Source organism: Drosophila takahashii, chromosome 2L (assembly GCF_030179915.1).
Source record: "Drosophila takahashii strain IR98-3 E-12201 chromosome 2L, DtakHiC1v2, whole genome shotgun sequence".
In the NCBI taxonomy this organism is placed as follows: Eukaryota; Metazoa; Arthropoda; class Insecta; order Diptera; family Drosophilidae; genus Drosophila; species Drosophila takahashii.
The window spans coordinates 10316810-10344628 of record NC_091678.1 but is presented as its reverse complement, the minus strand read 5'-3'; the positions used below and the strand labels follow the sequence as shown (position 1 = coordinate 10344628).

At 41.1% G+C, this 27819-nt stretch overlaps 2 protein-coding genes across 3 annotated transcripts in view; both read right to left on the bottom strand.

The window, feature by feature from the left end:
• nAChRalpha5 (nicotinic Acetylcholine Receptor alpha5) overlaps positions 1 to 18123 on the bottom strand; it is a 56844-nt gene extending 38721 nt beyond the window's left edge. The window contains exons 1-2 of one of the 2 annotated variants that reach the window (XM_017147307.3): positions 17914 to 18123; positions 16295 to 17251 (exon numbers count right to left, since the gene is read on the bottom strand). The gene's annotated coding sequence lies outside the window, so the exon portion shown is untranslated. Of the gene's footprint in view, positions 1 to 16294; positions 17252 to 17337; positions 17357 to 17913 lie in introns of those variants that run through there. The other variant, XM_017147309.3, reaches the window with a different exon arrangement.
• Positions 8852 to 10142, bottom strand: NimC4 (Nimrod C4). Its single transcript, XM_017147318.3, has one exon. The coding sequence runs from the start codon at positions 10085 to 10087 to the stop codon at positions 8957 to 8959; it is 1131 nt and encodes a 376-aa protein (XP_017002807.2). The 5' UTR covers positions 10088 to 10142; the 3' UTR covers positions 8852 to 8956.
• Positions 18124 to 27819: the final 9696 nt, after the last annotated feature.

The window sequence follows — 27819 nt, the reverse complement described above, 5'->3', positions numbered from 1 at the left end:
AATGGGAGCGGGAGGGGCCAGAACAGAGTATGATCAACCAAAGGCAGGACCGAACATGGCCAACAAACAACCAACAAGCAAACAGGGCCCAGACAACGACAAGCAGAAAATATTCACGAGCTTGTCGGGCGATTCGAATGGGTATATATGGCATGTACATATATCTGGATGGCATGCAAAGGAGTTCGAACTGTAGGCACCCATGCCCTCCCCCCGACCACGCCCCTTTCGAGCCCTGTCCGCCCCGAATGTAAAGTATTTCCCTTGCCTGCCGCTCAAAAAATAATTTATCTGCACTTACACTGCGAACCGGAGATGCTGGCCATACCATTCTTAGCATCATCATCATGAGAATCATTATGATCGTTTGTAAAATCGAAGTAAAGGCAACAACATTGTCATTGACCGAAGTCAAAGTTCAATAGACTTAAAGCCAGAATTGAAATAGAAGCAGAACCAGCTGCCAATGAGGCTGGGAATGCAATTCATCACTCTAAGTTTTCCTGCTCCGAGAGGAAATTGAATTGGAATGGTTGTGAATGAAGGGGTGGAAATGCAGGCAAAAATGAAATATCCCTGGGGGGAGAAAAGTCTAAGTGAAAATAAATATAACCAGAAATGGGAAACTTAAGATAACAGTTCAGTGTTATTCCATTCCAAGTCTTAAATTTCATCAGTCTTCCTGCAACATTGTTAAAGCTTTTACACAAAGAAAGCCCATCCCCATAGACATATGCTTCCAATTCATTGAGCAAAACTTTTCAAACAAAACCGAGGGAAGGCATAAACTATGCGATTTCAGCGTCTGCTTATGACCAAAAAATATGGCCAATTTAATGGGCCAGACCATATGAAGCATATGAACCCAAACCCGATCCCAGAGACAACGTGCCCCGTTTTCCCTGACACATTACCGAACCCTTTCAACGGACCAACGCATCTCGGGCGAAACTAAAAATCATAAAAAGCAAACTCTGCTGACCAACACAATCGTGCGGCGCACAGACAGAAGGGGAAAACATGAAAAGGCGAACAGAATCTCATAAAGCAAGCGATTTTTTAACAATAAAATAAAAGAAAGGCACAACAAAAGGTGCGGTTCTGCCTATCTAGCCGCCCGATTTTCCCCCAACTCCCGCCGCCCTGGGAAACTGCGTTAACAACAGCACAGCTTGGCATTTAACATGGCCCATAAGACCAAATATAGAATGTCCAGGACCAAAAATAAATTACATGCCCATTATGGCCAAGAATCCGATTTTCGTAGATACACACCGAGTTCACCGACAAACAAACGGGAGAACGGGCTTTTTCCACCCCTTTTTTCGGAATGGCCAGTGGCCTCCACTTGGCCAGAACGTGATTTACCAAATTAGTGTTGCTGCAGGTCCAAATGGCGTTGGCCGTAACCGAAATCACATAAAATATGGCTAAAACATTTCTTAATAGTCGATTCGATGGCACGATCACAACAATAAAGCAAAGGGGTTTTCTCAATACATAAAATAAAATTCAAGGAAAAAGGCTAATTGAGAGATAGAGCGATATAAACGATTATAGAATAGTGCAGTCAAACGTTACGTAATAAATTTGAAAATCTAGCAATAATAACAAAAATAAATTCAAATTCAATTATCCATTAACTGGCACATGTTTGCGCCAATATACATTAAGGAAAGTTCTCCAAACTAGTATCATTTCAGGCGTTAATTTAATTATGCATCAATTATACAAATAAACAAACTGAACAAAGGAAAACTTTGAACATACATATAATACATATAAATTGTATTATACCTTCCTCTGCAGATCCAAGCCCCCACCTCCCTTGCTATACACACATACATACTTAACAGTATCCTGTTTATGGTACAATATAAATTCGAAATAACTGCAACAATAAATAAGAATCATTTTGGGGGCGATTAACTTGGCGTACAAAGGGGGCGAAAAGCATTCCAATAAATGTTCATACATATACGTAAGTCTGTATATATTTTTTGCCGGATTAACCCTATAGGATTAACCCTAAATGTGCTGTGGCAATTATTGCCAACCGGATGACGCCGACGTCGACGTCGACTGCAGCTGGCATGCCAACTTAATTTTTAGCGCAGACGGCAACAACTTGACCCATATTTCCAATGAGCTGACACCCGCTCACCAACACAATCTCAGCGGCACTTAAAGCTCACACACCCCTGTCCAAACCTCTGCCCCCCAAGACCCCCCCTATAGCAACCACCCCATAATATCCTATCCCACTGCACATTAACGTACTGAAAACTGAAATTTTGTCGTCGAAGCGGCAAATGAGCTGGAAGATGGTGCCGGAGGATGGGGAAGGATGGTGTTTTGGGGGGTCCTGCTAAATAAATATATATACACGTAAATCTATATAAATCTGTTGGTGTGTGTGAGTGGAGGTTTGTTGGTAACGAAAAACGAACGCAAAAGCGAAAACCGAAAACCATTGAAATGCCCATGATGATGATGGGGGGTGCGATGGCGGAGGAGGATGCTGCTTTTGCGACGGCGCAAAAATAAATTAAGTAAAAATTAATGTCACAACACAACAGCAGAGGCAAAGGGGAAGAGCAGGAGGAGCAGCATCCTTAGCTTTTTTAAATGAATTTTATTAGGCAGATGTGCCCTTCGCCACCCACTCTCATCGGTTTCCCCACTTGTCCTACTTGGCCACGCATAAACAAACACTTAAAGAGCGTATACAGGGTGCTTCGGCTTCAAAATCAAATTAAGCGTTACTGTTCTATTCCTTACCACCCCCCGCCACCCAAAAAAAACCCACCGACCCACTGCCTTTTCCGCCCAAGAGAACCTCTCTCTCTCTTTCGATGGGAACTCTCTCTTCGAGTGGAGAAAGTGCGTGTGTGGGTGGGGAAAAGCTCGTTTTTGCTAAAATTTTAGCCCTGGATGCTGCTGGAAGTTCCTTCTTATATCGCCAGCCTCCCCGAATGTTTTGTTGCCTTCTTTTGGGCACGCATAGAAATTTTAATGTTAGCCTCGTGCCAGCAGAAAAATAGGAAAATCCTAGGCAAAGCGAGGCAGAAGGAAGGAAAAGTAGAGCTGCACGCAATTTAATTTTGGTTCCCATTGCTGTTACTGAGTTACTGAGCGGCAGAATGCATTAAGATGGCATTTCATAGATAACTCGGCATTATTGCATGTTATTAATGCTGTGCAGGCTGGCAAAATTGAAGAACGTCCAGGACGACATCAATTTGGGCCAATTACAGTAACAAATTGTTGATTGTCTGCCAAAGGATTTCATTACGTGTTTACCGATTCTATTAGATCCTGTTTCTGTTTTTACAAAAGAATATCACTTTATTGCTGAGTAGTGGCTGCCAAAAGTTAAGTATCCGGGTTATTTCTTGCAGAGCTTTACAATATTATTTTGTGTTTCATTTTAAGTGGTTTAAGTATAATCCCCATATTTAAACTATAATTATGTTACTGTAATAGTCAATAAAATTCTTAAAATTATTAAAGTGATGATTTAACCCTTAGAATTTGGATAATAGCATTTTATACTTTTGTAACTTTTGACCGAAACTTTGCAACTTAGGGTAATTATAATTTCGTAATTCCGCTTTGACCAACAAATTGTGTAAAGTACAGGTAATACCTATAGAATCCCGCCTTTGTGCTGTGATCGATACTTGCGCCTCTTAAGTGCATTTTAAATGCGGCCCTTTGTGTTGTGTATTGCCTTACATTTCCGATACTCCCGTAGCCCTCTGCGAGGCCAGACTGAAACTCCATTAAAACTAATTAATGTTGCGGCATTTAAAATAGTTGCATAGTGGGGGCATGGCGATGGGCCGCGGATGCTTGGCTGCAGCAATATCTGCTTTGCCGGGGAGTAAATAATAATTACTAATACCGCGGTTGCAGCCAAGCGATGATTACAGTCTGGGCCACGGCCTGCACCTCCGCCACCATCACCACCACGGGCGGTAATTCAGAGCACAAGTTAAAGTAGATTGCGTACCACGTACACCTACACCTCCGTCTCCATTTCCAACACACCTCCAGTGGAGCCGAGCTGCCAGCGAGGCAATTGACCAACATTTTCAATTAATTTTTGCTCCAATAAGCAGGCGGGCTGCGTTGCCAGTGGATAAGTGGAAAAGTGGGAGCGACAGTCGACCCAACCACCCCTTGACCTCCCTCCCCCGAACACCTAGCCACCAAACCCACCCACCGATTCGGCACAAACATTTACATGCCCCTCGGAGGAAACTTTGCTTTGGCCTTAACGCACAGTTGAGTTATTTGAAGCGCAGATGTTGGCCAAAGTCAAGCCCACACCACAAAATGTTGCATTAGGACCCTATATTTCAGTCCCAGCTTCATGTAAAATTGTTAGAGATCCAACTAATGATGATCTAGTGAACCCCTTTCTGGACTAAATTCAATTTAAATACCTCTAACGGCTTAATTAGAAATCAATATCAAAGAAAGTATTTTTAAATCAATTTCAAAATCCGTGATTTATTTATTTTTAGTACCTATTTTGTTAAAAATGTATATTTGTTTGTAACCCAAGTAAAATCAGCTTCTTTTATACAAATTCAAATGGATATCTGACAGTTCACTTTTCACCCTTAGAATTACAAAATCAAAAAAAATGCTTAATATAAGCTGCTTTCGTCAGGATGCTGGATTATATAAAACGCGTTGCTATCAAATAAGAGCATTTTTTCCCACAAACTTTTACCATGTTCGAAAAAGGCAAAAAAGTAAATCTCATTCAAAATGAAATCAATAAATTTCTAAAAATAATGATGTTTTTTCGTTTTTTCGTAGTTACAAAAGTCTTCAAATTACAGATCACGAAATAAATTTAACTTAGTCGATTCTTCGGGGATTGTTTTAGCTTTCTTCGTAAATATTCTAGTAAAATATGCTTTCAACGCCATACATGTACGCACCTGCAGGTTATATAGCACACGGCCACACAAGGTGCAAGTGATTCCATGTGCATTAACTTAAATGCTTTGCGGCCTGGGCACTTTGCTTTCTAAAAGGCAAAACTAAAATAAAATAAAAAGCTTGGAAAAATAAAGGAGGGATTTTCAGCGCAGCGAGAGCTGCGGAGTAGGTAAGAGGAGCTGGGTGAAAAATGCTTTTTCAAACATTTAACGATTTTTTAGGTCAGCCAAGAGCGTACGAATATTTTATCATAAAAATACGAATGTACAGGTGCATATGACTTTTTTCATCTTTAGCCTCAGTTCGTGAAAGTCAGACACGCTCTTCAAATATGTTATATGCTCAATGGGAATTTCCCCTTGGAAGTTGGCTGTTTTTGAAATGCGAAACTTATTAACGTACTTCAGGCGGTGCATTAGGAGTACGAGTGCAACTGCTGCTGCTGCTGGGTTCCCCTAATTGCAGCGTCCACAGATGCTGGCAGAAAAGGTGGCCTTGCCACGGCTTGACAATAAGCAGCCTGAAAACATGGCTTGCAAAATTGTTAAGGAGCGCAAATCGCAGAATGCAACCGAGGGGGCAACGTTTTGTGATTATTGAAACAGAGCCCGAGCCCCCGTCACTCGTCACTCGCATGCACTCTGCAGCTACCCTTCTCTTTCTCGCTCTCTCTGGCCGTCTCTCTCTTTGGTGCTGTAAATAATTTCAAAGTCTGCGTACCGCCGAGAAAAATAGGTCAACAGTGTTGCTGCTGCTGTTGCTGCCGTTAAACTGGGCGTGACGGTAAAAGTGGCAAGCTGAAGTTGCATGCGCCACGCCCCTTGGATCCCTTTCAGATCCCCATCCCTATCCCTACTTTTACCCCACGTCCCCAAACTGAAAACTGAAAACTGAAGCTTTTGGACCATAAAGTAGCTAGTCCTAAAATTCAGCCAAGTTTCGCATATTTCCCATTCGCCAACCTCCCACTGCCACTCCCACTCGCTCCCATAATTGGGCTGCCAGTGGGCGTGGCAGGGGCATACATTCGCATTCACATTCGCACACATAAATTGCATAGGATCAACTAGTGGTTAATATTTGATGGCTGCTGTTTGCGTTTTCCCGTACAACAGCAACAGCGAACTGCATCCGAGCTAAACTGCAGCGACCTACTTTCCGACAATGCATTTTTGCAGAGGCTGCAGAGCGAAAGGGGATTGTGGGCGAATTGGAATGGGTTGGGATGGGTTGTGATGGGTCCAGGGGGTGGTAAGTGTTATTCGAGGGCTGCATCAACAAGTACACACTGAATAATTTGCAGGGCTCCCGCTAGGAGGCTAGGGAGCTTAGAAGGGGAAATGAGTAAGAGCTCTGGTTGTTGATTTTACTTCATGTCTTCAGCCAAGTGGAGTGAAGCTGCCCATAAAGAAAGTTGCAACAATAAATGCAATCCCAGGAATATTAGATTGAAAGCCCAGAAAGACAAGTTCCATTCGCCTTGGAAAATAAGTTTATATTCCATTACAACAAGCAATTTATTAAGTGTAATAAAATAATAAATAATAATTTAATAGTTAAATATGAATATGAGTGTATTTTCATTAATCTTTTTTTCCCCTAACACGAATGGAAATAAAAAATTCATTAATATAATATTATATATCTCGTTAATTAATCCAGGAATTCAACTGTGTATACTTTAAAGCTTCTATATTATGGAATGTTAAATGAAAAATAATAATTGTTTTTCCAACTGTTGTATAAAATAAGCACTTAATTTTCTCATAGGACCTAAACTTTAGCTGTCACAACTTTTGCCCTTTGAACCCTTCCCCAATTTCCACAACAAACGAACCATGAAAATGCTCGACTAAAAACTACAAAATTTCCGCCATCAGCGCGGAATCTTTGCGGCAACTATTTATATAATTCGTTTATGCATTTAAAAAGTTTGCTTTCCGTTTGCTAGTTTCTCAAGGTTTTAGCCCAACGGTTGCCAAGCGCTTTTTATTTGCAAAGCTAAAACAATTTTTGCCAGCAACAAATAATAAATAAATAACTAAGCAGCGAAAGAGCAAACTGTGCGAAAAATAAACGGGGAAAAAATATGTGTAAAAAAATGAAGAGCAGGCGGAAGATAGGGCAGCAGCGAAAGGAAAGGAAGGGAAGGGAACGGCAAAGGCAAAGGCAAGTCGAGTCAAGTTGAGTTGAGCCAGGCCATGTCCTTGGGCGACTTCCCACGCAAAAATATTCACCAGCAAAGGTTACCCCAACTCACATACCCAAACACACACTCAGATGCGAGTGAAAGCAATCAAAGAGAATGGCTGAAACAAACACACAGATACATTTACAGCCACAGCTACAGATACAAACACAAATACAGATACAGATACTCAACGCACCGACAAAGAGAGAAGAAAACAACATCAAAATTAAAGAAGCTTTAAGTATTCCCGTTGTATTTGCTGCCGAGGGAGCAGTTATTGGTTTGAGGTCCTTCGTCCTTTTTCTTAGAATTTGCACGCTTTCAACGTTTACTCTCTCTCACGCACCGCACTCTCTTCGCTCGCACTTTCTCTGCGGCGGATTTTCTCGGCTCTTTCCCGGCTCTGCTCTCCCTGTTTACCTTAAAGCTCTGCCCCCTCCACCCACTCCTTTGTGCGAAACACATATAAATGTGCAGCGATTATGGCCAAAAAGATCCTTGTCCCGCCACCAGATATACTTCGCTCAGCACTGGCAAAGATACAAATACGGATACACAAAAGAGTTCGACTTTGGATGCAGGTTCCTTGGCTGCTAAGCTAATACTTTAAAATATCAGCAGAAATAATTAATAAAGGATAGAATTAAAAATATGGCAATTCCTTTTTAAGCTTCGCTTTATGTATAGGTTTCCAAAATGCCTTTAGGTACCCCTTAAGAATAGTTAGCGCCGTTTTCTCGCCCGCTGTCAAATTTAAAGTAGGCTTTAAGCACTGAATTTCCACAAATTCTTAGCTAAATTTAAGATGAGGACGAAAAAATGGGTATTAATCATACAAAATTTAAATTGGCGGCAATACTAGAAATGCTATTACATCAAATTTAAGTGTGTAATAAAGTGATTGCAATAAACTTCCAAAAGTGTTCGCAAGCATACATAATTCAAATACTGATTTCTTGCTTAAGTTATATTTAAGAACTTACTAAATTAAAACTAAAAACAATTTGCCAGGTAACAAAATGCTAAATAGAAAGTACACATTTGCTAGTTTAATTAAGTATTCAATATGCAAAGTTGGTCTAACCATAATATCTGAAATTCGTCTGCGTATTTTCAGCCTTTTTCAAGTTGCAAGTCAACTGCCGTTGTGCTGAGCATGAACACTCTTGCCTGAAATGTTTATGAATATTTTATTTACATCAGCCAGTAATCAGCATATGAGTCCATATTACTGCTGAGGGACTCACAATCCGTAAGCGAGACATAATGGATTTAAATGTTTAATAAACGGTTTAAATTTATCAGCGAGAGGCTAAGTATTAAACTATAAAAGCCGCAGTGTTGTTGCTATTAATCTTTTTTTCTTGGCAGAACGATAACACCAATGAAAATACTTTCTTATCTGTCCTTTGTTTAGAAAATGAGAGATTTACATCGAATTATAAACTCTTATCTACATGGGAGTGAAGAAAAGTCCTTAGCTGATAGCAGAGTTCATAAAAGGAAAAGGTGCTGGTTTTGTTTAAGAAAGATAATGAATGATTAATGGAACCAAAGCATTTTTGCCGGGACGTTTAATAGTTTTCTTACAGTGGAAAAAAATTTAGGAAAATGTAGTAAACCCTAAGATAAGAGTCTTTTTGGAGAAACTTTGACCAAACACTTTCCATTTTTTACCCATGATGAAAAATCGCCCATAAATATTATTAAGTTGATTAGCTTTATTTACGAATGAAAAATATTTTAAAATTAACAATCAAAGTTGATCTAACACAGCCCAACGCCGAGGGTGATCACTGCACCCCTTCACGGCACCCACTCGTCCACATCCACGGTCTTCTGCGAGTACTGGCACTCCATCTCCTTGTTGGCCGCCGCAGTCCGCTCCTGGCGATACCGCCTTCCGCCCAGCAGACCCACAATGAGCAGGACGAAGAGGGCTCCGCTGGCCACGCCAATTATGGGGATGGTCCAGGGATTCAGCTCGTCCTCGTCGTCGGTGGCTTCGTTTAGGCCAAGTATTTGGTCGATCAAAGTGCGCCGGCAGCTGAGCGGTTCGCTATTTTCCTCGGCCACATATCCTTCGGAGCAGCGACATTTGCCGGACTCCTGGCATGTTTGGTAGGCACCGCAGCCGGACTTCAGGCAGCCCGCCTCCTCGTTGCTGTTGAACTGCTTCTCGCGGCATTCGCCACGGAAAAGAACATAGTCTTCGGGACACTCGGTGGCCGTGAAGGCAGCCGTTGAGCTGGTGCCCCAGGACTCGGAGCTCTCCTCGGTGGTTTCGGCCTCCTCCGAGCTGTACTCCGCACTCATCTCGACACACCGTTCCTCGATCTTGTCCCATCGATACCCCGAATTGCAGAAGCACCGCTCCACATCGATGCACTTGCCATTGGCACAGCCATTGCCTACCTGGCAAACTGGGGCACAATCGCCACTCACACCGTCGCCAGTTGGCTTCAGTTGGGTGTAGCCTTCGCGACATTCGCAGGTATTCGGGGCTACGCACTGGGCTCCGGCAGGACATTGGTTGTGGCAGATGGGCTCACAGTAGTGGCTGCCATCCTGGTGATTCCTGGCCGAGACGTAGCCATTGATGCACTCGCAGCGATCGGGAGCGGCACAGCTGGCGTGGGCGGGACAACCGCGGGTGCAGACGGGCTCGCACAATCCCGATTCCACCTGCAAGTAGCCCGGACAGCACTCCCTGACCAGCCGGTGGGTGACCTGCTCCTCCGTCGAGTCGTACGACTCCGACTTCCTCTCCGATTTCTTCCAGAACTTCCACTTCGAAGGCTGCTTCACTATGACCCGCTGCTTGGTGACCGGCACTTCGCTGCGAATCGTCTCGTTCCTTTCGCAGAAATTATCCCTCTGGGCGGTGGTCAGTGCCACGGAACCCAGCACCAGAATCAGGGCCCAGTTGTACTTCATTTTCCACAGATTACTTGTCCGCTCGCCACTGCAGTCGGTAGACAACTGAAATTTCCCAGAAAAAGAAGTGCGGACGAGAACTAAGCTGGCCACTCGGGCATCAGACTGCGGGGAGGATCGGCGGAGAGAGAGCAGACAGGCCACCAGATAGGACACAATAACATCCGCAGCTAGATAATATCGCTCTCTGCACTGAGAAAAATATTCTATCATCGAAAGAGATAAACTTCGATGTTTCTCCACTTTTTCTGAAAATATTCAGCTGATATTACTCTTAACCTCTTGAGGTTTTTAAAACATTTTTATATTTCATTTTTTAAATATTTTAAATTTGTTCTAAAATCTCTTCAGTGACAACACTTTTAATTTCAAACCTTTACATTTAAAAGTATTTAAAAATTTTAAAATAATATATTAAATTAACATTTTCAAATACCCTGAATTTATTTTTCTTAGTGCTCTGATCCCCGAGGGTTGCAGCATATCTGAGCCGCTGCCAAAGGTCACCCTCGGATTCATGAAACCGTGGTGGATCGCTGCTGATCTTTCTGACTTTGAACCTCCCTCCCCTTACCACTCTCTTGTCTTATTTTTTTCTGTTATTATCATAATGCCCGCTTTATAAGTTGCCCGCATAAAGACAGTGATAAGGCTGAAAACAACATACTATAAAGATTCAATTGTTTTCCATTGAGAATCGTTCGACCGATATGACTCACAAAGAGCGGAACTAAATGGTTTACATTGATGTATTTTTACTTCACGACTTCCTCTATAACTATTAGCAAACTATTATCGCTAAAAACCAGTGCCTATGATGTAAAATCGTCTGCCTTCTATGGGTTAAAGATATTTTCTTTATATTCTTCGTTTCGTCGAACATTTTTTCTCACTTTATTCTTATCAACTGGTCCTTTTTGGTACCTGCCCTTTCAGAATTTTACCTGACCAACTTGCTGTGAGTTGTATTTTCTTTTGAGGCAAAGAAAATCTAAACATTTTCCCAGCAGGCAAGATTTTTGTATACAATTTATTTGACAGAAATAGTTTCTTTATGCTAATATTAAGTAAGATCATTTGAAAACAGTTTTAGGGTCTTATTTAGAAACCAAATCCTCTGATTATAATTATGGGAAAAATAAAGGTGTGGAAGGAATTCGTAAGAATCATTAAAGAAATATATATTTTGTTGTATTTCCCAATTAATGTATTCGTTTTCCCATTAAATTTCGCAGTCAGTATGCATGCTTTTAAATTCACTTTTCACCCAACTGGGCCAAGCAATTATCTCAATTGAAATATGATCCCCAAGCGTTTAAAAGGTCACTCATTGGCAGGCTTAGTGCGCTTTTACAAAACGCAAATCAATTTGGTAGGATAAAATCATAAATGTTTGAGGGCCTCGAATATATGTATGTATGTTCTAGCCCCCAGGAAGCCTGACGTCATTCGACTGGTAGGATTCGCACATTTGTTACTTTTGTCACGCTCGTTTCGAGTCGGGATCTCTGGGACAATGTTTTGTTGAGCACAATCACAGTGAACCCGAAACCCCACATAGACATTCGAGCATATATACAGATGGATGTGGGTATATGGAAGCGAGTGTCGATGCAGGAACAGGCGGCGTATGCCGTATGGCGTATAGGGCACGTATCCTGTGCCGCAAAAGCCCCAACTTCTCCGTTCTCCGCCCCGCAGGCCGACTTTATGGAACATATGAACGAACGGATGAATGACAGCTGACACAGAGACAAAAGTGTGTGTGACACAGTCACATTCTAATCTAAAATAATTGAATTGAAGTCAGATTGCAACTGATGCCTTGGTTCGAGTGCCACAGTGTGCGTGTGTGTCTGTGTATCGCCCAGAAAGAGATACAGATACAGCACGTCGGGCTTCTTTTGGCAGTGAGTGTATGAGCTATCCTGGTTATTCTGGGTGTGCAAAGTGTAACTGCTGGATAACAGATAGCTGACAGTCGGCCCGTATCTGTATCTTCTGGCGGCGCACTCGCACTCGTATATTTGTATTTTTTTGCAGCCGCCGGTTGCCCACATCACATATGCGAGGCGCCGCCTAAGATAATTAATGGTTTACTGGCTTTCGCTAACTGGATTTCGGTTTTCCATTGTCTTCATAGCACAGAGAGTGAAACGAAACCCATCCACCTCGTCACTCTTCCACTTCCGGCCCAGATTTCTCACGTCGGCAACTGCAATTAGGCCCGGGGACTAGTCAAAGTTTGTGGGTGCCCGTGAATTATTGCCAAGCTTCGGCTGCGATTCGCGACTCGCTAATTGCCAGCCATAAATTTGCATTATCTCACGTAGAGGTAAACCCCCGAATGGCGTTCAAGGAAGTCCAAGTTCCGTCCGATCCGATCCCGAACCCAAACCCAAGCCTGCTCCCTTCGGTGGCACTGTTAAATTATCTAAGTTGCTGGCAGCCCCAAAAACTTTGGCCCCAGCCCGTGTGACATCTGCTGCTCAAATGCACAGGCACGTAGCTGCCTCCGAATCAGTTTGGAGTTTGGGTTAAGCTGGGTGCTTGGAGGTGGGAGATTGAAGATTGGAGGTACGTTTGCCATGGACAGTTTAACTGGCAGCATGTTAGGGCATTTCATGGCTAAGTCTCTATCCGCACCCCTCTATCCCCCGACCCGCCGAACTTTGCGGGCAAAAGTTTCGGTCGCACGAAAGTTTCCAGCTCCCGAATGATACGACAATAATTTTAATTATAGATTAGCAGACAAATCCTCGAATGAGCACTAAAATTTCACAAGTTATGACAGTCCAGGAAGGTTGGCCTATAAAGGTGTCGGTCGACTATGGGATCTACATATAATTAAAAAAATATTCGGCCTAACTATATAAATTTGTTTTTATTGGCGATTTTTAATAATACTAAAATATTTGTGAGGTAAAGTAAATTTACAAAAATCTCTAATTTATACATTTATGAACTTCTTTTTAAAATAACAATTTATGATTTAATTATACCATTTCAAATGGTATAAGTAAATATCAAAAAAACAATTTTTTAAATTATTTAATATATCAACATATTTTCAAACTTTTTTTTGGTATGGTTTGAGCCAATAACTAAATGTTGTTAAAGAAGCATTGTTTTTTATTTCTTTGTGTAGACGTTAAGCTGCATATTAAGTTAAACCCAATTTTATCTCTTAAAAAAAACTGTTATTACGAGTCGTGTTTTTCAATTTTAAATAGTTAAAATTAAAGATTTTTTTTAATTTTTGAATGACTTATCATTTACCTAGTGAAATAAAAATGTCTAAACAATAAATCCATTTAATTCTGTTTAGAAAGTGTTCTAATAAACTCATACTTTCTTTCTTTTCTTTATTTATTTCTTAAATGTTTATCCAGGTCATGAGTTAAATGGTTCTGACCACTTAAGCCCGACTGTCAAATGCTTTTCGCTCTCGGTGAAGACATTCCTAACATCTTACGAATCGTGCTGCCAACTATCCATATCTATATTTAGCCACCTCTGCACTGGCCTAGATACGGCTAATATTAAGTGGCCTAAGAAAAAAGCGCAGGGAATTGTTAACCTTAAATCTCTTTTTCATTCGCGAAGCGAAGGTTAATAGAACAAGCGCAGAAAGCTGAGGGAGGAGTCCAACAAAAAAGTGAGCATTGTTTGTCAGCTTTTGTGCGTTGGACTTGCCAGCTGCCAGTTGGCCCCACTATGATGACAAAAAAACAAAAAAAAGAAAAGCAACAAAATGAAAGGACACCGAGGAAAAGGCTGGGGAGGACACACGTGAGAAACTTGGCAAATGGAAAAGTGAAACTGAAAGCTGGCAACTGAAAACTGAAAACTGCGTCGCCGGCTGTGATTAAAAAAGTAGCGACGCCATTTGTTGTATCCGCACACACTCACTTATATATAGTGGGTATAAAATGTGTGTGTGTGTGTGTGTGTGTGTGTGTATATAATTTGGTTCATGGGCTCCTCATCGCGCTCGGCTGCGGCCATTTTCATCCGCTGCAAAGTTTAAGGTCCTTCATACATAAATAAGCAGTAGGCAAAGCGGCGTCGCCTCAAAGCACGGCGGCAAACAGCAGGAGCAAGAACAACTAAGCGGACATGACACCCACTAGAAGAGCGCTCTTCAAAAGCGGCCAGCAACAACAACGACACTCATCAACAACGGCCAAACAAGGGCGATAAAAACAAGCGCAACAAGGACTCTGAAGCCCGAGACCCGGAGTCCAACATGACACATCGTCATCATACACGAGCGCCACGTAACAGTCGCGACTGCGACTTCCACAGCCTCGCCGAGATCCTGACAACGCCTATGTCCTATGCCGCTGTGTGTGTATGTGTGTTGGTGAGTGGGCGGCAAGAGGCTGCAGGCTGGTCCGGGTGTCCTTTGAGCAGTCACTGTGGCACTGTGGCAGTCAGTCAGGGCTGCTGGCACATAATTAAGGACATCGTCGGCAAACGCAAGAGGCTGCGGGGAGGGGATGGGGGTTGGGGGGCCGCGCGAAGTGAATTACTTTCGGGGATACACTTTCCGAATGGCACTGGTCCAAGGACAATAGATTTGCGGCTTTCGCTCTCAAACAATTGGGGAATAAAAACGGGAACAGAGCCAAATAAAAAATGTATTTCAATTTAAACATAATAACTTGAAACACCATATCGCAATTTGAAGACTTTGAGCTTTTGAGTTGAAATAAACATTAGAGGGTGTACAATAAGTAAAAAAGTTAACGATATGGTAACAGCGACAAATTCAGTATTTTCTTCAGTACAATTTTTGTAGCATATTTTTTACTTTTCTATTGTGTGATTAAATAAAAAAAAAACACTTTTATATAAAAACATATTTTTCCAATGAAAAATAAAAATATATTTATACTTTCTCTAAATTTTCTTACAATAAATATCAGCTTTCACGTGATAATACCCTTATGGATAAAATTATATTGTTACACAGAGAAAATTCTTCCATAGAATTCAAAGTGCAAAAAGTATAATTAAATAAATTTAGACAATCAAATACAAATGGAAACTCCTTGTGTTTTCTAGCTCCTTGTAAATTATCTCTGCCTTTGTCTGCAAGCAAGTTCTCATTTATAGGTATTTCCAGGGTAGATGCCACATCACAGCTGCAGTTTTTCATCTCACTGCCCTGCTGTTTGCATTCGGATTTGTTGTGTGGCTGTGCTGGAGTCTGCATGAATGAATGATGAAAGAAATGGCTAAAGATGCTGCCTGAGCTTGGTTCTGGTTCTGATTCTGGTTCTGCTTCTGGGAATGGGTCTGGTAGGTCTGGGTCTCCGCTGTAGCGGCGAAGACAAAACCTCAAATGGGCATAATGAGCGTAAGGAGGCGGCAGAGCCGAAAGTGCTCATGGGCGCTGCCAGCCCGGGACAATGCAGCGCGAATTGTGTCATATTATTAATGAAAAATGAAAAAGAGCCAGGCCAAAATGAGCAGCGAGTGCAGGAGATGAAAACAAAACAGGAAGCCGGAGCACTTTTAATATGCAACAGTGTAGTAAATGTGAGTGTGTGTGTGTGTGCGTATTTGCGGGCGCGTGTGTGTGCTTTCCCGAAATGAAAATGAAAATCAAGCCAAAGCCAAAGCCCAAAAACCACGGCACCAGGGCAAATAAACCGACGACGGAGCGAGCGTCAAGTTATTTATTTGGCAATTGTGCGCTGCTTTTTATTGTCCTCCGAGTGGCTGCTGTTCTGTTTGCTTTTGGGCATTGCTCCGGAACACCCAACCAACCGACCACCCAACAGGACCAACCACCCACCCACGCTCATCACCCCAGGACCACCAGCCCGTCATCCGGCCACCCACTTACTTGCCAGCTGGGTATTTGAATGTGGCCGTGTGGTCGTCGAAAGGTCAATGGAACAATTTTAAAATGCCTGGCCGAGAAGTGAAACAAAAAAGCAAATCAAGTCCAACTGCGTTCAGAGAAAACAGAAATAATGCCCGCGGTTATGGCGTTGGGCATACGAAGGCTCTCTGTGATTATGGCGAAATTTAAGGGCGTGGATTCAAAATATGGTTCATCGAAACGAAAAAGAAAAACTTAAACTTTAGTCACTAAGAAAAATATGCCTCATTGGAATAAATAAATTCCTCAATTTTAAATTACCTAATTATACAGTTTTTTTTAATTAATAATTTTTTTTATAAATGACTTACCTTTTATTTTCCTTCTTCATCTGTTATGCAATCAAAATACTTTCCAATTGGCATTCAAGGTTTGAGCTGATCGTGTTGAACAATTGTTTGTATAACTATTCCGTTTACTGATTTGTGTGTTACACTTGATTTACGTTTAGATTGCGTATTATTATTATTATTCCTTCAAAACTTCGGTTTTTAAAATTTGTCTCCCAGAATTTTTGGTTGATTAGTAATGAAGTTAATGCAATTAATTTTAGTTCAATAATGATTATTACTTGGTTAGATGCGATTATTGAAATATGCGTATGTTTATATCGAGTTAAATCGAATAATCCAATTTCAGTTAATCGAGGTTTTTCCACGAATTCCCGATTTAATCCCGCTTAGATTCGTCAGCTGTTTTTGGGCTGTCCTTCCTTATGGTCTAACGAATTATTATTAAAAATTTGTATCAATCTTGTGCGCGTTTCAGTTGCTTATCGAAAATCTAAACATCATTTGCGAAATGAGTTTTCTATATAATAGAACACTTTGTATTCAAATGAATTGATGTCCTGGTTTTGTGTCTGTATGGATATTAAAATTGTTTTGAATTTGGGTATGTATTCATTATGCTTAATGACAGTAATAATATTTATAATTTTCTTAAGAGGATTACTTTCGTGTTTTCCACCATCATTATTTAATAACTATTATTTTCCCTCCGTTTCGCCTTGGTTATAGTTACAAAATTGCTTTAGTCATGGTTTAACGCGTTTCGCTCGTAATTGTGATTTATGCAGTTCGCGTTTTAGTTTTATTTTTGCAACTCGTTGAACTTTAAAATTAAATTTTTGCGTTTTTCGTGTGAATTTCACTCAACCAAATTAAATATTGCTTAGTTTAATGTATGTGTGTGTTGTTCTATATTGGTTTGTTCAGATATCCGGTTTTAGTTCTGACATCCATGGCATGTGTTATGCGTGTTGACGGCTATAAAGTGGAGAAGAGTAACATTTAATTTAGTTAATGATATTGGCCATATATTATTCAATAAGCAATAATCACGAGCTTCTCACTTGTTGATAATGGCCCAGAATATCATATCATTCGGTTTTATTCATTCGTACATCCTTTTCCCTCCCTTTCAGCCAGCCGCCCACACAATGTGAGCATAAAAGTAACCATTGCCATTTATTTTTTGGCACCTGTTATACAGGCGCACACACACATATGCAAAATGGAGACAGAGAGCGAGCATAAACGAAAGAGAGCAAGAGAGTTGCACTTGACATGTATTTGAAAGATACTTTCCATTTTGAATATTGATGGGCCTGATGGTCAATTAGCGATTCGCATTCAGGCTTCCTTGGCACAATTTTAAATTGGAAAGTAATAGAAACGACAAAGTCGGTGGCATAAAAATCAAATAGAGGCAGGAAGGATGTACGAAAATATGTGTACAGCCATAAAGTGAATGATAATGGTTAAACCGATGCCGATGATGATGGAATTTTCACAAGCACACACCAGCACACACACACTCACACGCACACGGGAGCTCTGGGCCAGAAAGAGACGGACAAAGAGAGCAAAAAGGATACTTTACACGATTATGCTTTTTTTAAGTTTTTTATTTTATATCAATTGCATACTTTATAGATTCCTGAATAGTTCAATGGGTTTGGGTTTACCTGCTCGAATTGTTGTGTATATATTTTTCTAATATTTTATTTGCAGGCCGTGTGTGAGTGTGGGCCACACTTGTATTAGTATATAGAGATATATAGTATTGTTGTGCACACAGGGGCACGCACAGAGTCACACACTCACACAGACAGACGCGCGCGCACCGTTAGCGACAGACAACACCCACCGGGAAAGTGAGAAGGTGGTTCTTTGTGTGCTGAAAATCCTGTTCCTTTTAGCAGAAAGTGTTGGAAATCCTGTTTCTTTCAGCAGGCGACGGTGTAGGGAAAATGTAAATTCCCTAGGAAAACCACATAGAAACCTCATTTCCCCCTTACTTTTTGTGTCACCCCCGTGTATTTTGAAACCAGAGACGGAAGAAATGTAAGGGGTGAATGAGGTTTTGTCCCTTCCGCTTGTATGGAGAAACCTCTTGAAAATATGTTATTTTCCAGAGGAATGTTCCCGCTGGGCAGGCCAGGCACACACACATAGGCACACGCACACTCACGCACAGGGACACGCACACACCCGGAGAGAGACGCACGGAGATACGGACACGGATGCGGACACAGACCACGGGCAACGCGACAGGACTCTCTCTCAACCGCTCCACCGCTCAACCGCTCAACCGTCCAACCGTTCAATCGTTCAATCGCTCAATCGCTCAGCCGCTGTGCATGGAGGCAAAAGGCAACTGACAGCACAACCCGAAACCGGAACACCAACTGAGCCCGATGCCCGTGCAGCATTGCCAGCCAGGCGGCGGTGGAAGTCCTTTGGCTGGCTGCAGAAGCAGAGGCAGAAGCAGCAGCAGCAGCAGAGTCCTTTGGAGGAGCCGACGAGTACGACGATGGGAGAACGATGCGAGCACGACGGGCCCGAGCTTCGGCATCCCACGACACATCCTTGTGCAGAAATTCGAAATCCGAGCGCTGCCTTGGGGATGCGCTGCCGATGTGAAGGCTGGAACACCCATACATGTGTAACTAGGCGACGAGTCCTTGCCAGCCGTCAGGACTCGTGACTCCACGGAGCCTGGAAAGTGTGGCTCTGACGGCAGCTTTCAAGCTCTTCCTGGAGAGCTTTCGGCGGAGGCTGTAAGAGAGCGCCAGGATGCGCACTCTCTGAGCCTGTGGCAGGATGTCCCTGCATGTGTATACAGGGTGCGGGGCACTCCTGTCGATGCCCATTGCGTTGGTGGTTGTGCGTGGTCAACTCAAGATGTTTCGGAACTTACAAAAATTACAAAACATTTATTTAATTTGTAACAATTAATTAAACAGTTTCGAGACTTGAAAAGTTATGCATAATTATGCAAAATCAATATAGAATAATTTCAAAAAATTTACAATTTTATTTAGATGCTATTTTAATTTTTTTTTAATTTTATTTTTATTAAATTCAAATAATTTATTTATGTATTTTTTGAATTTCTGAAGTATTTGCAATTAAAGGTTAAAATAAAGTTTAACCTTCAACCACTCTGCCTAACTTGACCTACTGCTGCCTATTCTCACCTTCATCAATTCAATCGAAACTAATTTGAAAGTCTTGCGAATACATGGAACATTCATACACATTCATTCATACACGCAATGCCAAATACATGATACAAGAGCTTACACCTATACAAATGCGAGATTACACGGACAGGGGAACACGCTGACGTGCACCCATACAGACGCAGCATGCGTAGGTCCAGAGCCAAAAATGATTTATGACCCCACAAAAAAATTAATTTAAAGTAAGTTCGTATGAATGAAAAATGGCTTTTACAAACGCAAAACTACAGGGCGCCGCAGAGCGAGAAAATGAGAGAGAAATGGGGAAAGCGTGAGAGAAGGATGCTGCAAAGCGATGTTTGTGCTCTCTCTCTTCGGGCCAAGACACTTGTGGGCAGCTCTCTCTTAAGGACCTTGATCTCTCCAAGCTTTAAGCTCTTCGAATCCTTCCATTGCAGTTATCCCTGTTTGTCCTTCCAGTGGCTCTCAAACCTTTCGGGTCGCGCACCCGACAACAAAGTGAACGAAGGGCACAGGAGGCGGCACACAGGACCTGCTCGGCTTCCCCAGCTCGCATTTTCTCGCTCCTCTGCCATCGGTTGGTATCCATGAATGAAGGCTGCTGATAATGCCAGTATTTGCGCCGGGAACGCAGCTTGGTGCAGATGGGCTGTGGCCGCAGGATGCGCATCCGCTCTACAAGCCCCCCTTCCACCCCCTGCCGCACCCAAAAACTGAGCAGGAGGATCCTGCATCAAGCAGCAGCAGCGCATTTCGCACTGTTTTTGCCTGATGAATTAACATTTTTGATTTTCCAGCCAAGCGGACCATGGCACTCCATACGTATACGTAATTTTTTCTACCAATTGTGTTGCATACTTTCAGGCGGTCACTTTTAAAAAAGCTGCTCATTTTTCTACGGCTTGTTTTTAAAGGAAAGGGAAATATTTGTAATATACCGATGTTATTTGTAAAATAATTTAAAGAATTATAAAAAAAAATGATTTAAAAACAAGAAAGGAAGCTAGCTTCGGCCAGCCGAAGCTTATATACCCTTGCAGATCATTCCTATTAATTAACAAATCGCAAAAATGTTCAATTTTCTAATATTTCTCATTAATTTTCCGATCGTTCCTATGGCAGCTATATGATATAGTCGTCCGATTTTGATCAAATTAAAATTGAAATTCGAAAATATTTAAAAAGAGTCATATCCTAGAGTAGAAGATAATACAATAAAAACCAAAGAAGCTAGAATTTATTTCCTATTACTTTTCCATTAATTTTCCGATCGTTCCTATGGCAGCTATATGATATAGTCGTCCGATTTTGATTAAATTAAAATTGAAATTCGGAAATATTTAAAAAGTGTCATATCCTAGAGTAGAAGATAATACAATAAAATCCAAAGAAGCTAGAATTTATTTCCTATTACTTTTCCATTAATTTTCCGATCGTTCCTATGGCAGCTATATGATATAGTAGTCCGATTTTTTAAATAATTAATTCGAAATTCAGATATATTTAAAAAATAACATCCCCAAAAGTAGAAGGTAATATTTCAAAAAACACCGAAGCTAGAATTTTTTAAAGTTTTTTTTTTCCGATTGTTCCTATGGGAGCTATAAGATATAGTTGTCCGATCCGGTCGGCTCCGACATATATACTACCTGCAATAGAAAGAAGACTTTTGGGAAAGTTTCATCCTGATAGCTCAAAAACTGAGAGACTAGTTTGCGTAGAAACAGACAGACGGACAGACGGACAGACGGACAGACGGACGGACAGACGGACAGACGGACAGACGGACAGACGGACATGGCTAGATCGACTCGTCTTGTGATGCTGATCAAGAATATATATACTTTATGGGGTCGGAAACGTCTCCTTCACTGCGTTGCAAACTTCTGACTGAAATCATAATACCCTCTGCAAGGGTATAAAGATTAAATTTAATAAAGGGGTCTTTAAAATTTTATATGTTTGTAAAAAATGGTTTTATTTACCTCCACAAATACTTAAGCCAATTGCTGTAAGACAGAAAGTACCAAGAGCTAAATGAACCTGATTATTTCCGATTAGTTTCCACACCATAATTGAATGGAAAATGCTAACTAGAGAGTTGGAGCTAATTAATTTTCTCTCTCTATCCCCGACTCATTCCGGCTCAGTTCTCTGTCGGCGGTGGCTTTCAGGCATTGTTGTTGGCATTTGTCGCGGGCTCGGGCTCTTTCAATTGCTTCATTTTTATCACAAACAAAAACAGACACACACACTCGCCCGCTTCTTGCGGCTGTGTCAACCGCCATCTAAGTGGCCTGCTCCAGTATCCAGTATCCTTGTATCTCTGTGCATGTGTATCCTTGGGTCCCTGCATCCCCGTATCCTTGTATCCCTGGCTCCCCTTCCCCTTTTTGGCCCGGCCAACATTGCTTTGTTTGTGCGGATTTTATTTAATTTGCTTGGCACTTTGTTTGCCTGCCTGTTGGCTTATTTGTTTTGATTTTTCATGCTTCGTGTTTTCGCTGGCGTTTTGGGCTTTCCCCCACTTTATTGTTTGCCGCCTTTCGGTTGTCTTAACCTTTGCCTCGGCTGAATGATTGTCTGGATATTTGCAAGTGATTCCGCAGGATGAGCAAGATGTCAAACTAACGACGAGGCGGTTAGTTATCTCTTTAAACTGGGAAAAGTTCCTTTAATGCATTTTCCGCATTTAATGTTTGCCGAAACCAATGCGCGCGCCAATCAATCGCAATCGCCCCGAGTTGACCCATTTAACCGATGTCCATTCCATGCAAACCAATGTCCATTTGCCTCGGTCGAATCCCTTTAGATGTCCGCTCCACTTGGCAGCCCTGCTCAAATATTAATTCATATCAAGGTTTTGGCATTCATTCTCAATCCAACTCGGCCACACGCCCGCAAATCTCTTTCCCCTTGGCCCAGTTCCTCTCTCTCTCGGTTTTTCGGATCGTGTAATGAAATTTAAGCAGAATTGTAAACAAAGTTCTGCACTAAAATCAACAAACCGCAAATAAACTGCAATTTAGAGCGGAGACCATGGAAACCTCGGCGTGAGAAAAGCAAGGCTTTTTATTTTAAAAGTACGGCATCTGGCTGATTTCACGAGCCATTTGCAAGACACCATTTTCAGCCGAGTGCAGCAGTGAACCAGTGAAACCGGGCTGCATTTGTAGCGAAAGGAAAGTGCCAAAAATACAAAAAAAAAAAATAGAAAGGCGGAAAAGCGCAAAGGACGGCAATTTCATTCGAAAAGCACTTACACAAGGCCGCACAGGAACTCCATTTGAGGCTTGGGCCAAATTGACAGTTCCTGGGAATTCGCCGTGACACTCAATTGTTTCAATTTGCTGATCTGATTTTTCGATAATTTATGCAGCTTGATTTCGTTTCTCACTTTCTGCTTATTCACTTTTCCAATTGATTTCGTGACTGTCAAATGAATTGTCGCCGGGCGAGAATTTCTCTCTCACTTTTCGGCTCTCGGTTCTTAACCGAAATCCGAAAAGTGTGTCGAGGACATCGACACTTAAAAATAGTTTAGCCAATAATTGGCGAATTTAACTTGCTAGCTCGACGCCTGGAGTAAATTAAAGAAAGAAAAATATCTCGAGAAACACACTATATTTTATTAAATATTTTAATAATAAATTCTGTTTTTTTCAACGTTCGTTTACCGTAAACCTTTTACTGAAGACATTAATAAGAAGGACTGCCATAATTGCATTGGCACTTGATGCTCGACGCTCATTTGGCATTTCATATCGCTGCTCGCTGCACATTATTCATTTCCAACCGAGTCAAACATGATAAATGACATGCGAAAGGGGGGAAATTTATTGGCACTTCGATTGGCAATGCAGTTGCCATCGCGATTCAGTGAGCGATATTGATATCGGCTTATCAGCCAAGGAGAAAGCTGAAATGGAAGTGCACCAAGGACAAAGCCTTATCGGATTTTTAATCCGTTCGAAGCAGCCGGAAGTTTAACCAACTGCAACTACTTTCGCGGCGCGGCACCTGAACGCGAATTTTCCATTAAGCTCTTCAGTGGCACTCTCATTCTCATATTAAACCATCTCAATGGGTTGCATCAATTTGCAAAATGATTTATGCCCCTTAATAAATATTATTTTCATACAATAAATTCAAAAATAATTATGCATATTAATATTCATATAATTTATACAAATATTAAACATAATCATGGTTTTAAGTTTGTTATTGGAGTGAAAAACATTCCACTTAACCTGAGTGCTATTAATAATTTTATTCTACATCTCAGTTCAAAGATATTAAATTTCAAAGTCGCTTAATGGCCAATCCCTCGTTTAGGGTACTTAATACTGCAGTTCTGAAAGCGATATTTTCATTGTTCGGTCATTCGGCCATTCGGCTCTCGGTACTCTGCACTGTTTGTACTCCGCCTGCTTCGTTCTGGTTGCTTTAATGCAATAATCCTTGAATGTCGGACGCACGAACGAGTTGATAACAATTTCAATTTTTATGACAAGTCAACTTTTGCAGCCATCCACATCCACATCCAACGGCGAGCAGCCAGTTATCCGGCAACAACGTAAGGGCCAAACGAAACGAACTCAATCGTGCCGATGGCGAACAATAATAATAAGAGCAGCAACAATAATAACATGGCCGATTGCACCATTACCGCTCTGGAAGCCCTTCTTCTCTCCAATGGCCATTGCTTGCGCCCGCACTTTTCGCAATATATACACTCCGATATATATATTTTTATATAGATATATATATGTATGCAGTCTGCAGCCGGAGCGTTATGATTTATTGGCATGCAACACGGCGTTCTCTGCCGGAAATGTGTGTGCAGTCAGCCATTTTGATGCGAGAAAGTGGAAGGGTGGAGTGGGCGGAAGGGCGGCTTTATTACGGCTGTTGCCACCGAGTAAGCTGAGATATCACTCAATTCGCCTTTTGCACACGACTGTCAACAAATTTGCATCGCCATCGCTCTGCAGTGGCAGCTCACACTCCAAAATGTCTGGCACTTAAGGACTTAATATTAGCTAAAGGAAAGAAATATAATTCCCCTAGCATTGGAAGAAGGGATTTTATAAAAATATATTTAATAATATAATACCAACCATTTTTTTTTGTCAATAATTGGGATTCAATTTTTTAAGAACTATACTTATTTCAAATGATTCTAAAAGAATGGCTGTATGCTAAAAAAAAATGCTAAAAATTTATATTTTGTATAAAAATTGTATTAACCAAAATTACTTTTTAAATTTGTTTCTAAAAAACAATTATGAAATAATTTTATCTGCATTTCAAATGATAATTATTTTATTATCCAGACAACAACCAGGTGAAGTTATTCCCATTTCTGAACTGAATTAGTGAACTGAATACTGAATTCCGAATTAAAATTTGCATGCTAAACTTTCCACTCAATTCATATTCATTTTATTTTGGTTTATGTCCGACTACCACCGCAAATCCCCAGAAAATTACGTCGATTATTCAATCAGTTTGCCATCACACATTTTGCAAATCCTTTTTCAGCAGTTGCTGCCCAGTTGGACGGGCGTGGCTCTGATTTGTTGAAAGTTTCGTTGTCAGCAGCAATTAAAACAACACCGCCTACGCCCCCCGGATTTTTCTCCCACTTTTTCGCCCACTAAAAAATGCACTGAAATTACGAGAGTTGTGCAGCGTGGCAAACAAAAACAGTGAGTCGTGGAACAAAAACAAATTGAAGCACGGTCTGGTCGGGCGACCACAAATGGAATGTTTTTAGAGGCCTGGAACCGGGATTGGAATAGGAACTGGGACTCGGTTCGGGGGAGCTGAAATGAAATTAAATACGAAAATGCATGGGGCCGGAAAAGCAGAAAAGCAGGAAAGCACCACTGGCCAGTTGGAAAAAATGCAAGTGAATGTGAGTGTGCATGGCTTGAAAGTCAGTCAGTTTTGGAGCGATTTCAGGTCCGTGTCCCTGTCCTTATCCGTATCCGCATACGTGTCCGGGTTTGGGTTCGGCTTTGGGACCGTTCTTCGTTCATTGTTGGCATGCCAAAATTTTAACTGCACACCAAATAAATAAACAGTGGCACATGCACGCTGCTGGCAGAAATTGTTGTGACTGCAAACCCAGAAGGGAAACACAAACTAAATGCAGTCTTGTGTTTCCGGTAATGAAAACTTTAGAACTCTCTTTGTGCTTTTTGACTGGCTATTTTTTACTGAGCAAGAAAAAGGAGTCCAACAGAATAAAACAATACGTGCTAGAAAAGTATTTTGGAATTGACTTAAATATATTTAAACTAATTTGGTGGTACAAGATATTCTTAATAATATTTCCCTTAAATGTTCATTTAATATTTTTTTGAAGGACACGTTTTTTTTTTTAATTGCTTTAAAATTGCATTGTGTTCTATTGCATTTGTTGTCTCAGTAAATACGCCAGAAATTCCATTAAACGTGAAAAGGCTGCCCGTTTTGTGCTGCCCGTTTTGTGGACTTTCAACCTTCCAACCTTCAGAATTGCAATTACAATGAGTTGGTAACACAGAGGAAGTTGGAGTTCGGTTAGGGACATGCATTCCGGATGAGTCCTGTGTGGGAGTTTGGCAAAGAAAAGCCCGTAAACGTATAAAAAGGACAATGCGCTTATTGAAATATTTATAGAAAAGAAAAACGAGTCGAGGGGCTTGGAATCGTCTGATTTCAGGGAAAATTAATGTACAGTGGGTTCAGCGGTTAGGCAAACCAATTAAAAATTAAACAATGGCTTTGAAAAAAGAAGCAGGAAGCCAGCTTTAATCATTATTTTACTTTATACTCAACAAGTATTCAGTATTTATATTAATTTAAGGAATAAATATTTGTTTCAGGCAATTAGTAAAGAATTGCACTTAATTAATAATTCTCAACGACGTAAATTTTAAACATGAAAACTTTGAGGGTTATTTGTATAAAATATTTAAAAGTCAAAGTGCATTCCACTTCAAAAAGTGGATTACAAATCCAACATATTTAATTGTACTCCGCCACGAAAGTGACTTAAGTCCCTGCCAAAGACTTAATTTGTCATAAATATCATTTGTGTAAGTAAATAATATGGCACTTTCATGTTCATCGCATGCATATTTAGGAAAGAAATCACAGAGAGAGTCAAGAGCAGAGCAAAAATGGAAGCAAATTTATTTTGCGGAACTAAATTGAAATAATTTTGGCAGCTGAAATATGTAGGAAAATATTTTAATACCCATACATATACACACTCTAAAATGGAGAGTCTCTGCAATGGAGCTGGGAATCCCAGACTTGCTGGCAAATAAAAACAGTTCGGTAAGTGTGCAGTTCCCCGACCTTCCCGCCACTTTTCCTGAACTCCCGACCATCTGCAGTGCCTTCTGGCAAATGTGTTGGCCGTCCTCCCCTCTGTCTTCTGCCTTCTGCGTGCTCCAGCTGGCATTTGGCCAAGTCTCCGCAATTTCTTCTTCTTTTTAGATTGCATTGGCCAAAAAGGAAAATGCAGCTAAAGCGCCGAGAAGGCAAACAAACAAGCGGCAGACAAGGAGTACATATTAAATTTGTCATTTTAGCGCAAGTTTATATCTGCGGGGACACTGAAGTCAAAGTTCGTCCGCCACTCGAACCGGTAGTTGTGGTAGTAAAATTTAAAACCGCATTTAGGCAGGCAAATCGAATTCAATTGGTTGGGTTAAAGAAAGAAAAACGTTTAAGAAAAATAGGGAGCAAGTTGCGCAAAAAACATATGTTTTTTATGAGCCACTAGGCGAATACGCAATTTATGGGAATGATTTTATTGGACGCCTGAAAGAAGGCTATGCAAATCATTAAGTGAATTATCTATTTGCTTATTAACGTTTGTTTATACCTAATATTGCTGACTATCCTTTAAGATTCAGCTTCGCTTGTCATTATTGTATTTTTTTACCTGAACCGAATCAATATATCTAAATTTACTGCCCGGTTGCTCCGCCCTCTTTGTTTACCAGGTCAACCGCACTCCAATTATATTGTGATGGCATTGAGACTGTTTCAGGATTGCACTCTGGCTCAGTTGCTAAGCCTTTTTCATTCGCCGCCCATGACCATTCCATTCAATTTAAATTTGTACGCCAACTAAAACAACAAGGACTGCAACAATTTTGGCTCGGACTCAACGCTTGCATTAATAAACATCGCAACAATGTGGCAACAGGCGAGTTTGTATAGTCATAATCGTTTTATTCGGGGGGTTCCAGTTTCGTTCAATATCTGCAGCTGAACATCTCTGTTCGCTGCAGAGCTTGTTGTGGCTTTTCTGCTGCGGTTAACCCCTTCTCAGGGACAGCC